This window comes from Echinops telfairi, unplaced genomic scaffold, assembly GCF_000313985.2.
Source record: "Echinops telfairi isolate 266 unplaced genomic scaffold, ASM31398v2 ScPeMD7_7469;HRSCAF=8507_0, whole genome shotgun sequence".
In the NCBI taxonomy this organism is placed as follows: Eukaryota; Metazoa; Chordata; class Mammalia; order Afrosoricida; family Tenrecidae; genus Echinops; species Echinops telfairi.
Window position 1 is genome coordinate 29,349,197 of NW_022111372.1, and position 13,154 is coordinate 29,362,350.

Here is a 13,154-nt window from a genome sequence, read left to right on the forward strand (position 1 = left end):
TCACCCACCACCACCACCACCCCCACACCCCCACCACCACCACCCCCACCCCGCCTGCACTGGACAGTCCTGGAGAGGCACTCAGAGAGCCAGAGTCCTGACAGAAGTACCACTGAAGGCACATAGTTTTAGTGTCTTTTTCCATGTTCAAATCCAAACGTCTACACTGTTGCTCACCTGGGGGAATTTATAGTAAGACCAAGTTCTGGTTGTTGTCATATGCTATTTAGGGAAGCATCTGAAACTCAATTTATAGTATTTAAGTTTTATCTATAACAAAGGAGCCCTGGTAGCTTAATGGTTCAAGCACTCTGCTGCTAACCAAAAAGTTGATGGTTCGAATCCATCCAGCCCAGCTCTTGGGGAGAAAGCTACTGCTCCTGCTCCCTTAAGGCTACAGACTGGAAAGCTGAGGGGTAGTTCTGCTCACGAGGAGTGAGAGCCAACATGACAGTAGCAGCCCTGAAGGTGGTTTTTGTTGTTGTTTTCTGCTTTTAAAATCCTTCAAATGCTCTCTGTTCTGCCGGCAGGTGTCTGTGCTTGAAAGCTGGAAGGAACTCTATCTGTGGAAGTTAGAAGTCATCAAAAGCAGTGGAGAAAACTATGTGGAGCACCTGAGAAGTCGGAGCAGGTATCATGTGACTCCCTGTGTGACTTTCCCAGGTTGTCTTCAGGAACATTTGACTCCTCGTAGTTACATAGTTGGCACGCGCTCAATTGTGGAAAAATCAGAACAAACAAAAATGGGTCAGAATTACCCTTAATTCTAAATGAAGGGATGACTTGTTGGCACTTTGGAGTAAACGTGCTAAGGCATTGAAGAGACAGAAATCGACAAACAGGTATCTACTTTTCACTGGGTAGTGAGCGTACCAGGAGCCTCCCCTCGTTCCCCTCTTCTGCCTGATTCTGGGCGGTCACGGAGGAGCCCGCACACACACAGATGCAGCAACCTCCGGAGTGGTAGTGTGGTGTTGGCAAATTCCTGTGAATGTAGGCTGCCCTGAGGTGAGCAGCCTTGTAGCTGAGTCCCATCCCTATTTCTGTGCAGCGCAGTTCTCGAATGAAGACGCCATCCTTACGGCTCTTTCAACATTTTGCCAGAATGTTTTCTATCCCAGCAGCGGAGCAGTCTTTGTGGCAGGATGTGAGGCTGTCTCTGTGATGGATATTCATTGTTCTTTTTTAAAAAGAGCTCTCTCTATTCTGTGCTGCTTCCTTTTGGCTTGGTTTTCACAGACCCTCAGAGCGTCTTCTGCAGTCTGGCATGTAGCTTTATATAGTTATTTGTTTTTACATGAGTTTGATATTTTCATCTGTTCTTTTATCATGTGCTACACGGACCTTAGCTTCTTCATTCCAGACTTCTTATCCATCTAAGGGCTTTGGGGTTCAAATTTGAGGTGCTTGGTGATGAGCCATAGATTGTATGGGTAATAGAAAACAGTTTCAGTGTGTATCTCTTCACACGGTTCCTCGCTTTCAAGATTTACTCTTTTTCACGGGAGAAAACCCTTCTGAGGAGTGCTGGGCCAGCCTGCCAGTCCGATGACAGAGTTAGTACAGCTGTTCAGATGGCTGCGGGACGTGCTGTGCACGGAACACACATGGAGACTCCCTTACGAGGGCAATCGGGCACTCTCAGACCTTCTTTTATCGTAATAGCGTGAGCTTCCTCACAAAGGGAGCTCTGGTGGCGTCGTGGCTACACCTTGGGCTGCTAACCACAGGACCAGCAGTTCAAAACTCCAGCCACTCCATGGGAGAGAGAGATGAGGCTTTCTAGTTCTATGAAGACCGCAGCCTCGGAAGCAAGCTCACAGGGGCAGCTCTACCCTGTCCTGTAGGGTTGCTATACATCGGAATTGACTCCAGTGGCAGTGAGTTTGACAGTTTGGTTTTCTCCCATGAAGTTTCAAACTTCTTTCTTTCTGAGGCTGCTCTGCTTACTCTACACCATTCACCAAAGTCTAGCAAAAGAAGTGAATGATGTAAGATGTGTGAGGAGACTTACAGTGTTACTTACTTGTCATCTCAATGAGGAAGGATAAGCTTCCCTATTACTCTCAATAGACAGGGCTTAATGAGTTACTGAGATCATGAATTGATCTTAATTTACCAGGCCTTCCTCATGATTTCGGTAGTGAAGTAGAGATTGGGCTTTTAAAATATTGTGAATGTCCCAAGATAGCATTGATTGATTTTTTGGTTGGCTTTGAAGGTAAAGACAACTTTTCCTATTAAACAGAAAGATGTCAAATGAAGGCTGGTCAGAATCTCCATTGTTGAGTTCGGATGAAAGATTCAGGACCGCGTTTGATCTTTGCTCACCAGTGTTGGGGTTTGGGGCAGAGCAGTCATTAACCAGTTTCTGAAGGGGTGAAGTCCAAAGAGCCAAACTCTTTCAAGACAAAGGCTTTAAAAATCGTTTTTCTTTTGTGACCTTCTTTAAAGTATCATTGTCACGTCTAAATATCTGCTTTCATTCTATACGTGTTTTTTATTTCTAAAGTAAGTCATATTTTTATGCTTTTTCAGTGATTATGATGAGTCTCTATTGGAAGCTGTCTTACAGGAATGGTACTCTTGCTTTTCTTGGATTAAAGATGAGCTTGAAATCATAAATGTAAGTTGTAAAGTATATGATGGTTATAATTGTCAGGAGACCACCAATGTTGTAATGAAATGTATTACTTTTTTAGCGGCTAATAGTAACATATGTTTCATTTTGAGAGTATTAAGAATTTTTCATGAAAGTAAGGATACTGTCGTAATTCAATGGTAATTATCTTGAACTCTGCCCTTGATTGACAAGGTAAGAGACATTATGTTTCATAGGGCTACCGAGCATAGGATCCCAGACTTAGAAAGCCTACCACCCACTTTTCAGCAAAAAAAAATTACTCACCACCCACCCAGCCATGAAAAACTTTTGTAGCACAACCCACAATCCAGGATAACTGGTAGTACGGGTAGTATTTGCTTTCCCAGTTCACCCCTCAGGGAGCACTGCTCTATAGCCTTCTGACGAACTAGCTTTTATTTTGAGTGTATCCTGAAAGGAATATTTGTTTAATACCTTGCATCTCAGTTATGGTTCCTGGACAGCTGGTGACAATTTGTAATGTGTATGGATTTTAAAAGCATTCATTGACAGTGCAGGTTTTTCCCTCGGAGTTTAACATTTCCCTGTCGACCTGCAGTCTCAGGTGGAGGAAAAGGTTGAGGAAGCCAGAAGCGGTGCAGACGTCTGCGAGATTACGGACATGTTTTGCCTTCCTGTCTTCGACCAGGTAAGTCAGTCGCAGCTTTTCCTCCCACTGCTTTTCTCTTTGAAGGAACTGTGAGTTCTCTTCGTAGCTGGCCAAAGTAGTTGTTCTGCACTGTGGATGCTTCCTGGGGTTGGGGATTTAGTGGATTATTAAATGCCTGAATGTTTTCATTATCTGTGCTTCTGCTTAACTTTCCAAGCTGCGTACCATACTCATGCAAGAGAGGGAGAGCAGTCTTCCTGCACCTGTATACGAGGACAGGACTGACAGAGACCCCTGACAATTGTGTGTTTTTTACTTTCATACTCCAACGCCTGTCTTCTTTCTTTTTCTGGATGCTGGTGTGTGCATGTTTGTTTGCGTGCGTGCGTGCGTGCATGCGTGTGTTTCTCCATTCCAACTAATAATCCACCAGGTGCCTATGATTCAGGTAGGCCATCTCTTCGAATGCCACTTGAGCTGTAGATCCTCAGGAGTATAAGACCAAACTCTAAAATGTAACACTTATTTCCTCACTAAATACAGAATAGAAACTGCTATCCCTGGGACATACAAGGGCTTTGTTGGTTTGACATACAATATTTTACTGTTCCTTTTGAGGATTATTTTGAATAATCATGATTGTTAAATCTTTTCTCTCATTTTTAAAATATGAAGACAGTAAAGGAAGACCATTGCTTGTATTCTGTGGTCTTTAAAATGAGGCTAACCTACTGGTATCACTCATTACATCCTGGAGTACAGTACATCTTGATTAGATTTGATGCACAGTAGCATGCTCAGGTAATAAATAAACTGAAAATATATTAACTGCAAGGAAGATGAGACTTTAAGACTACAAAGAAGGACTCTATCCCAGAGTTGATTAGAAAGAGGTTTTGGAATGTTTAGGCCCCTCATTAAAATCTTCTATGTTTCTTAAGACAAAGCAAGGCTATTGATGTGCTGCTGGCTATATACCTCCCTGTTCCTTCCAGAGCTTTGCCTGGGCGGTCCCCCAGCTTCAAACCTTGTCCTCAGCCTGCATTCTGCCTCCCTGTGGACCCTCCATCAGCGCCCACCTCCCCGTGAACCTTGCCTTTCATGTGTTCTATTTCTCTAGCTCAGGCCGCAGGCTCTCTAGGATCAGAAACCTGATCTGGAGCAGCCTTTTCTCTGCAGGGCCTTGTGTAGTCGGCACTCACAGTTCATCTGCAAAATAATATAATAATAGTAGTAATAAAATGATAATGATAATGATAAAGACATATAAATGAAAAAGGGTGTTCACCTTAAACTTAGCAACAAAGAGTGTGTTTTTTAGAATTAAGTTAAACCTCACTTGTCATTTACAGGTTTTTCCAAGTGCTCATAGCAAACATGGACAGAAAAACAATCTTTGGGCCTACGTAGAGTATTTTTATTTGAATTTGTAACTCTAGAATTTTAATATCCCAAAATCCTGGGGAACTTTGAGTGTGCCAGTAGCTTGAGTACTACACGTCTCTGAAAACATTCACCTTGTGTTTCATTTCTCCCTCATTCATTCCTTGGGTATTCATTGGTGACCAGATGTGGCCTGTGCCCTCAAGGTGCGTATGGTCTCGGGAAGAAGACAGACTTTAAAGTCCCCTGTGCGAGCAGAGTGCGCCAGGTTGCTCGCTGGAGCACCGAATGCTGCAGCAGCATAGCTCCACCTAGGGCTCTGGGCTCTCGGGGTCAGATCCGAACTAGGAATGAACCAAAGGAGTAAGTGGGGTGGTTGTTTGAGGAGGAGTGGAGTGTTAGGGTGTTGGAGTGCTCCTCATAAAAGAGATGGTACATTCCGGAGGGAGCATCTATGGCTTTTGGATCTCAAAGAACTGACTGAGGAGCTGTAGTGAGAAAGAAGATGCAAGTGTGCCAGGGGCCAGAACTAGGGGCCTTTGCTGTGAGTCAAGTTGAGTTTGGACTTTCCTCAGGGCCCAAGGAGGCTAGCACAGGTTCCAAGTAAGATGTGATCCCAGATCTGTTTTTAATGAAGACCACGTGACTGAGTGGGAAGAAGGGGGTGGTCAGGACATGAGTCGGTTCTGGCTGACCAGTGACTGCTCACAGCCATCCACAACCTCCAGACAAGGGAGCAGCTATAGGGGTTGAGAAGACATGATGTGCAACTCAGTAGTAAGTACTGATGAGAGAATTGCTCTGCTCCTTCAGTTGGGGCACAGGGGTGTGCGTGTGTGTGTGTGTGTGTGTGTGTGCGTGTGTGTGTGTGTGTGTTTTGTAGGATGAAGCCCAGTTTGGGCCCAGCATATCAGTGAGGGAGACTCTTAGACTATGTAGTGTTGAGGAGACCTTGCAGATGCTGGTTTTGAACACATAGACTTTGAGTTGCTTTGGGGTCCACCCGAGTGGATCACGCGAAGTCTGGAAAGGCAGAGTTTTATCTCTGAAAAACATAGGAGAGTGAGAACTCAAAGGAAGTGGGCATTATCAGCAGTGAGGCTATGGAAGGGTGGGGTGGAGGGTGGGGGCATCAAATGGCCTAGAGCCCACCAAAGGCTCCAGGGTGGACAGAGGGGAAGGACTTCCCAGCAGGCCTCCAGAGAAGTGGGCGTGAAGTTGACAAGTGTAACCAGGGAGGCGTGTGCTCTGATCAGAGAATGTATCGAGCTGGCTTCATGGGCTGGAGGTTGTTGGTGGCCTTGGCAAGGGCAGTTGGCAGTTAACTTTTTCACTGATGAATGGATCACAGAGTTTACTTGGGAAGGGGAGAAGTGCAAGAGAAGGGGTAGTACCAGGAGAAGGGCTGGAGGCCAGGTTCAATGTGAGGCAGAGTTGCACAATTTATGTAGAAAGCAACAAATAACCGGGAGAAGGGTTTAGAGAAGAGACTCCTCCCTTGTTCTAGTTAGTTATGATCGCTCCTTTTTGGAAACAATGTTAACGTGCGCGGGTGAGGTTTCCTGTGTGTTAGAGCATAGTGTTTTTTGCCAGCATGCCACTGAGTAGGCCCTAAGTCCCGGCAGCCCCCGGTGTGTCGGAACAGTCCTGTGCTCCACCCACCAGGTTTGCTAACTTCCCTAAAGTAGCTCTCCAGGCCTTTCTTGCACGCTTTGCCATAGTGGTGCTTAGCAGTCAGTCTCTGTAGTGTTTCTCCTGGTAGCTCAAGGCAAGCCTTCTCTGAATGGTGCAACCCCTGTGGTGTGTCTCACAGTACAAGCTTCTGCCTAAAGACGCAAAGAATGGCAGCGCCTCTGCAGAGCACGCTTCCGCAGACCAGTCTGAAGTCGCCCGGCTGTTAGCGTGTGCCAAGAAGGCTGTCCAGGAAGCTCAGTCCAGGCAAAACACCCAGGCTGAGCAGAAATCGCCTTCGCCTCAAGGACGCGCTGCCCGCTCCAGCCAGAAGCCGTTCAATAGTATCATTGAGCACCTGGCAGCAGTGTTCCCGTGCTACAGCAGGTAGGCCTAGAAATGCCTCTGGCCACCAAGCACCCTGCTGACCCGAGCCGTCTGGGCCAGATAAGACCATAGCCTTGTAGGGACGGAAACAGAAAGGACTGCACAACCGTTTCACTCCGACACTTCTGGTCTCTCCTGTAAGCAATTGCGGTTCACGTGCACATCTAGATTTTAGAAATGGCACTGCTGAGCTGACAACCCCTCCCCACTCCACCCCCCGCTCCCCCCCCCACACACACATATCCCGTCAGGACCCCCGGCAGTTGGTTGAGATCACCTGCTACTCTGCAGTGTGAGTGGTGAGGGAAAGACAGATGGCTGCCGTACCATGGTTTCATGTCACTTAGAGCAGGGAAAGTAACCGCGACTGCCACCCTCTTGCTGGGCTCTGCCTCTGACTAAGAGATCACAGGCCTGATTTCGCAGGGGTGTGGGCTCATGGAAAGACAGGTCCTCTGAGGGTGGGAAGCACTGCTCACACAGAGCTGTGAATGAGGCTTGGGGAGGGCAGACCCTGCAGTAGGGTCTCACGTTGGTGTAAGGGAGACAGCCGTGCACCTTGCACCAGCCAAAAGGAAGATTGTGGTAAGGGGGTGGGGTGCAGCTCCCAGTGCAGCTCAGCAGAGACGACCCACTAGGAAGGCCCCTCTGTGCCCTATTGTTCTGACTCTGTACAATGTTAATGGTAGACCTTGAGCCCATCGTTTGGAAGCACCAGGTAGTCTTTAAAACAAGATTGACCAAAAGACATGGTGCGCACTTGTAGGTAGAGCTCTGCCCCCTTGAACATAAGTATATTTTACCTGCACGTGACCCTGTTTAGCCCTGGCTCTGTGTGAGAGGAAGAGCCCTGGCGGAGTAGTGGGAGTTGCATTGAGCTGCTAACCATTAGGCCAGCAGTTCAAAACCATCAGCCACTCCACGGGAATAAGATGAGGCTTTCTGCTTTCATAAAGAGTTTCAGACTTGGAAACCTGCAGGGGCAGTCCTGCCGTGCCCCAGGAGTCAGAATTGAATTGATGGCAGTGAGTCATTAGAAAAGCTTGAGAAAAAGAACCCTGCTAGCGCTGTCGGGTAAGCTTTGGGCTGCTAATGGCAGTGTTGGCGGTTCAAACCCACCAGCTGCTCTGTGGGAGAAAGATGAGGTTGTCTGTACCCAAAAGATTTAAAAGCTTCAGAAACCGCAGTCGGCAGGAAGTCAACACAATGTGCTTCTTCATGGGTAGAAAGTGATTTCAAGTCAACGAGCCAATGGACCCGCTGGCTCACTGGTGACAGAACGTCTGTCTGCAGCCCCCTTTATAATTGTCGGGGGTGGGGTGGGGTATGTGACCCAAGTTTATAGTTGCTTGGAAATTCTGGTAGGATAAATATTTAGAAATAAAACTGGAACTTTTCTAACTACTTCGGAAAATGATCCTACTTTAAAATGGTTTTGCTTTTTAAGAATGTGATTGCTGTTGTCGTGCCGTCAAATTTTGTTGTATTTGTCGTGCTTCTGTTTCTCCTACTGTCGGGTTAACCTTGGCACGTAGTGATTCTTGGCAATAGAGACCTAGATTTCTGTTGTCGTTTGTCCCCACTGTTCTCTTTCAGCTCCAGGCTTGCTGGATTTGTGAAAAAAGTGCGAGTCAAGAGCTCCCTTTTAGGACTGAGTATTGATGAAACCGTCGGGCGAGTCATCAGACACATCCTGATCGAACAGAAGAAGGAGGTGGGCATTGCTTCCAGATTTGGCGAAGTGGCCCCTTTCATCTTTACCGGTTCGTAAAAACTGAGAGTTGTTTAAGGGAAAAGCAAAGTGCTTTTTTGGCTTAAACAGAACATAGAGCACCCTTACCAAAGAGAGAAGACAGTCAAGCTTTTCAGTGGCTGAGCTCTGTGCTGTCTCCACCCCCTTTGCCTCCGTAGCCCAGTCCAGGGAGGGAGCCCAAGGCCCCTGGGCCCAGCTCTGAGAACCAGCCCTCGGTCACTGCCCCAGCGCCACCTGGAGCCCAGGAGCAGAGACAAGAAGAAGAGAGTGTGGTCTGTGTGGCTCTATTGTTATTCTAGTCTGTGTGCTTTTCTTCTGTTGTTTCCTTTCCATGAAGAAGATAAGGAAGAAGGACATGGTTCCAATCCATGGGGTAGCCCCATTCGTTTCATTCCTAGGCCTCCCTGCCCTGGCTTTGCTGCAGACAGTCAAGTGCTTTGATTGTGGTATTGAGTGTGTTATTTTGAAGAGATGGGGAAGATGCTTTGGGAATTACTTTCTTCCATGTAAGCATGGGCTTGGGAATCACACAGACCTGGTCCCACCGCCTACTCACACTGTGAACCTGGTCCCATTTCTTCATTTCTCCAAGTCTGCACTTCCTCATTTCTGTAAAGGGAGCCTGGCTGCTGGCCCCAGATCTGGTCTCGACGGAATCCTACACTCTCACTCACTGGATCAGGCCCAGTGCTTGCTCCTTTCCCTCAAGGGCTTAGGAGGGTCATTACACACCCTCCCCAGCTGTTACCTACTTAGGTGAATACTTGTTTATTTCATTTTTTACTTCCCTTTCTTCTCTCCTTCCATCTTCTCATAACCACTACTCTTCTGTCTTGACGGGTGTACTATTCTAGATATGCCCCACGAGTGTTTGGCATCCGGCTAGTGCCATGCTCCAAGTGTGACGTGGCAAACATCACCACACATAGTGCCGAACCTGGGAATCTGCTGCCATAGAAAACCATTTTTCCTCTGGGAAAACGAGAACTTTAGGAGTATACAGGCCTTTTGTGTTTTTATATATACAAGGGACCACAAAAAAGTTCATGGGCCAATGGAACTAAAAGAGGTGGAGTTTTCTCACAAGCGATCAAGAGCCCTTGTTTGTGTGTGTGTGTGTGTGTGTGTGTTTCCCTTAAGACATGCATTTACAAAATAAGTTCTTTCCTTAGTCTTGTTAGTTGATTGAATTGGGGAATAATTTGCCACCGTAGAGGCAGGATGCTAGATGGCGATTTCTAGGCCTAGCTCCTGTAGTAAAAGGAAGTCTAGTTATTCTCTGCTATTCACATCTCTTCCTCCCTCCCCCCATCGCCCTCAGGCGCCAACTACAAGTTCCTGTGAAGTATGCCAACAGGCCCTGGAGCCAAAAAACACCTGTGTGCTGAACTGTAAGCACACATTCCACACTTGGGTAAGGATGCTCTTCCTTCCTGTATGGTGACGGAAGTATTTTGAAATAACAAAGGAGACTTATTTTCTTATTCATACTACGAGCTTTACCAAGCAGTTGTTCAGTGTTTGCTTCCACAGACTGGCATGGGGTAGGCAGGACCCTGGGCCCTGGGGGCTCTGTGCAGCTCTCTGGGCTGTCCTGGCTGCCCTGTGGGTCAGCGGAGGAAAGACCCCTCCCTGGGCTGGGCTGTGAGCGCAGTCCCAGTTCAAGTTGATGTCTTAGGTGGACAAGCAGTGCAGCACTGTTTTTCTGAGTGGTGCAGTAGATTAATTAGGCTTAATGTTTTAGAGACAAAATAATAAATCTTACTGGGTCTGTGGTGCCTGACTCTCAGAGCCCCGGCCTCTTACCCTTCTAAGGTTTGCATGTATGTACGTGTTTGGTGTTTAGGGCATGATGACCATTGGTTCGGTACCCCTGTGGCTGACTAGAACAGGCAAAGTCTCGGTCTTGATGTGGTGGTAGTAAGTAAGCTCTGGGGAAAATCTTGGGCTTTCCCAACAGTTCATCATGATCAGTGGAAACAAGAGCAGCATAGTCGTTACATAACAAACAAGTCTCACACAGTTTACCCCACTAGGAAACAGGCTGCCCCACCCCGCTCAAAGATAGTAGCACCAATTTGAATGTGCTAGTCAACCACCCTATTTGACCAAGACACCCCTGCCCATTTATTTATTAGGGTCAAAATCTCATCCGCGAGAGATTGGGTTGCTATGCAACCAGTATGCTGCCTATTGACCATGACCAAATCATCTTGAATTAGTTTGCAGCCTTGAAAGGGCTACGATGAACACACTCACTAAAGAGGGTCATGCCAAGAGTCGGTTGAATATCCTCCAGGTGTGTCTCCTATTGTCTAGGAATCTCGTGCCAACTCCTCATACCCATGTGACTCTGTAGCCAGGGGCAGGTTGGCAGTGCAATGAGCCAGGCCTGTTGTGGGCAAGAGGATGGATATATAGCATCCAGGATTAGAGCCAGGCCGAGCAGAGGTGATAGGTCCGAGGGCCAAGACTACTGGCTTTGGACTTTGGGATAGCTGAAGAAGGAGAGCCAAGTCATGGTCTTTGGGGGGGGGGGGGCACAGGGGGTGGGGATAGGAAGGGGTGGTAGGGGGTGCAAGGCATCCTCCTGAGGTCAGATCAGAAGTGTGGCGTGGTCATAGGTCCCAGTACTGAAGCTGACTTGCTCTGGGGCTTCACCCACACTCCCAGCCTGAGCAGACACTGGGACCACTGGGCAGCTCCAGGTCCCACTGGATGTGGAGGTAAAAACCAGGCCCACCAAGGGATTTTAGCAGTGAGGACAATGACACAGGAGAGCAAAGATTCCATTGGCCCCGAAGTCCACAGCTGATTTTGTGTCTTCCTTTTCAGTGCTTTAAGCAGTGGCTTAAAGGACCCAGAGTCTGCCCAGGGTGTTTTCAGCAAGATGAGTGAAAACAACGGCCTGCCCAGTAAAAGCGATGGCCACCCACCGGTCCAGGCTCTACTCTGCTGAGTGATGGCCTAGACTGTGGAATTGGCAGACTAACACTCCACTACACCAGATGGATGACACTCACCTCTGAGGAGTCTGGTCCGGTCCAGTGTGTCACCTCCTGCTGATCCATGGATCTCTCCTACAGGTGACCTTCAGTGTCAGTGCCCCCCCTCCCCGCCAGTTCAACACTTGACACCATTGCATTTCTTACATTGCTGGTGCTGCTGCTGCTGCCCATGGCGCTTTGCAGAGTGAGTGTTCCCAGCTCTCCGCAGGTTCTAGGGGTTCTTCCCCAGCTAAAGGGCCCCAGTGCCCCCTTTGTTTTTGAAAAACCCATTCCGGTGTCTCCCCAAAAGAGATGATCTGGGCCTTTTACACTTTTTCCTCAGAGTCAGTGTGCCCGAGTACGCCTACTGTTTTCCTTGAAGGTTCAGCATTTATAAAGTGAGCTGAAGCCAAGCAAATTTTAGCCGTTTTGCGAGTTGATTCTTAAAAGTCCTAGTTCGGTATCAACTGACCGAGACCAAAAGATGAAAATCTCCTCATCTTGAAATTATTTGCTTTTTATTTTTGCATTTTTATTCTTTTCTCCCTGACCCTCCCTACAACCCCCCACCCCACCCCCCGTAGATTTGCAGTGTTTATTTGTCATCTTTTTAAGAATATGGTCTATTTTTTTTAATTGCATAAAAATAGATTACTTTTTTATTTGTATCAGCTGAGACCTTTTTACCCTTAAAACCGATGCTGTGTATTCATTATCCCAACCCCATATTTGGGACCTACTCTTTGAACACTAATATCTCATTAGAAGCGCCTGCCCTTGTCCGTGAGTTAGCTGGTCAGGGTGTTTGGGCATCTGGCCCAGCACCACACACCCCATGAACCCCACAGGAGAGGAGAGTGTCCGTCCTCCTCTCCACCCCCTACACAAAAAGAACCCTGTATGTTAGACAATCCTGGTGTCCCTGTACAATCACGATGTGGCATTTGACGTTTGTGTTAATGCATGCGGAGTACACTGTGACCTGAGAATAGCATTGTTTACCTGTTAGAAACTGTTCAACACGTACATGTCTTAGTGATGTATTGACAGTGGTGCCTATGGAAACGTGAATTTCTGTACACATTCCATTTCTCAAACTGTTCCTACATGTGTCCTTTGTTCCTTTGGAAACCAGCAGTTACATGTTTATGAGCCAGTCTTGGTCACTGTCCTCTGCCCGTGTCAATGTGAATTTTGATGTGTTTCTGACTTAATCCCTGAACACACACACCTTGTTCTGAAACAGGTTCTCCACGCAGATCCTGAAAGCACTGTGTATGTTTGTATCGTTGATGTCTGTGGAATTTTAAAATCTTAGGGATCACTTTGTAGCAGCAAATATAGTGGAAAAGAGCAATTGTAGAGTCAAAGAGTGTATTTTGTATATAACTTCAAGTATATTCTTGTGAACCTGCCTTATCTGTGTGTAACCACATTCTAAATAAAGAGCATTCAAAAATAATGGCAGCCTACTTTCATTGTGTCCATTCTCAGAGAATTTACAGAACACCTTCTACTTGAACATGTAGGCATGCATTTGCCCCACCTTCTTAAAGTGATTTTCTGTGGAAAACAGAGTGGTGCTGGGTCTGAGGAACCAAGTGTGATCTTGGGGCATTTTAGAACCTGGGTCAGCACACTGATTTGTAACCCCAAAAGACTGCTAAACTCAAGATAACTGTTCTCTAAGGTTGACTTTAAATTTGTGAATTGTAAGTT

General features: G+C 47.0%; 1 protein-coding gene across 4 annotated transcripts in view; it reads left to right on the plus strand.

Annotated features, from left to right (window-relative positions):
• Positions 1–12,897, plus strand: part of TTC3 (tetratricopeptide repeat domain 3) — a 129,478-nt gene extending 116,581 nt beyond the window's left edge. For all 4 annotated transcript variants that reach the window (XM_045284461.1, XM_045284462.1, XM_045284463.1 and 1 more), the window contains 8 exons: positions 531–631; positions 2,539–2,626; positions 3,204–3,293; positions 6,451–6,695; positions 8,292–8,409; positions 8,607–8,720; positions 9,770–9,862; positions 11,284–12,897. In XM_045284461.1, coding sequence (XP_045140396.1) covers positions 531–631; positions 2,539–2,626; positions 3,204–3,293; positions 6,451–6,695; positions 8,292–8,409; positions 8,607–8,720; positions 9,770–9,862; positions 11,284–11,346 — 912 coding nt within the window. In that variant the 3' untranslated portion in view covers positions 11,347–12,897. The remainder of the gene's footprint in view (positions 1–530; positions 632–2,538; positions 2,627–3,203; positions 3,294–6,450; positions 6,696–8,291; positions 8,410–8,606; positions 8,721–9,769; positions 9,863–11,283) is intronic.
• Positions 12,898–13,154: the final 257 nt, after the last annotated feature.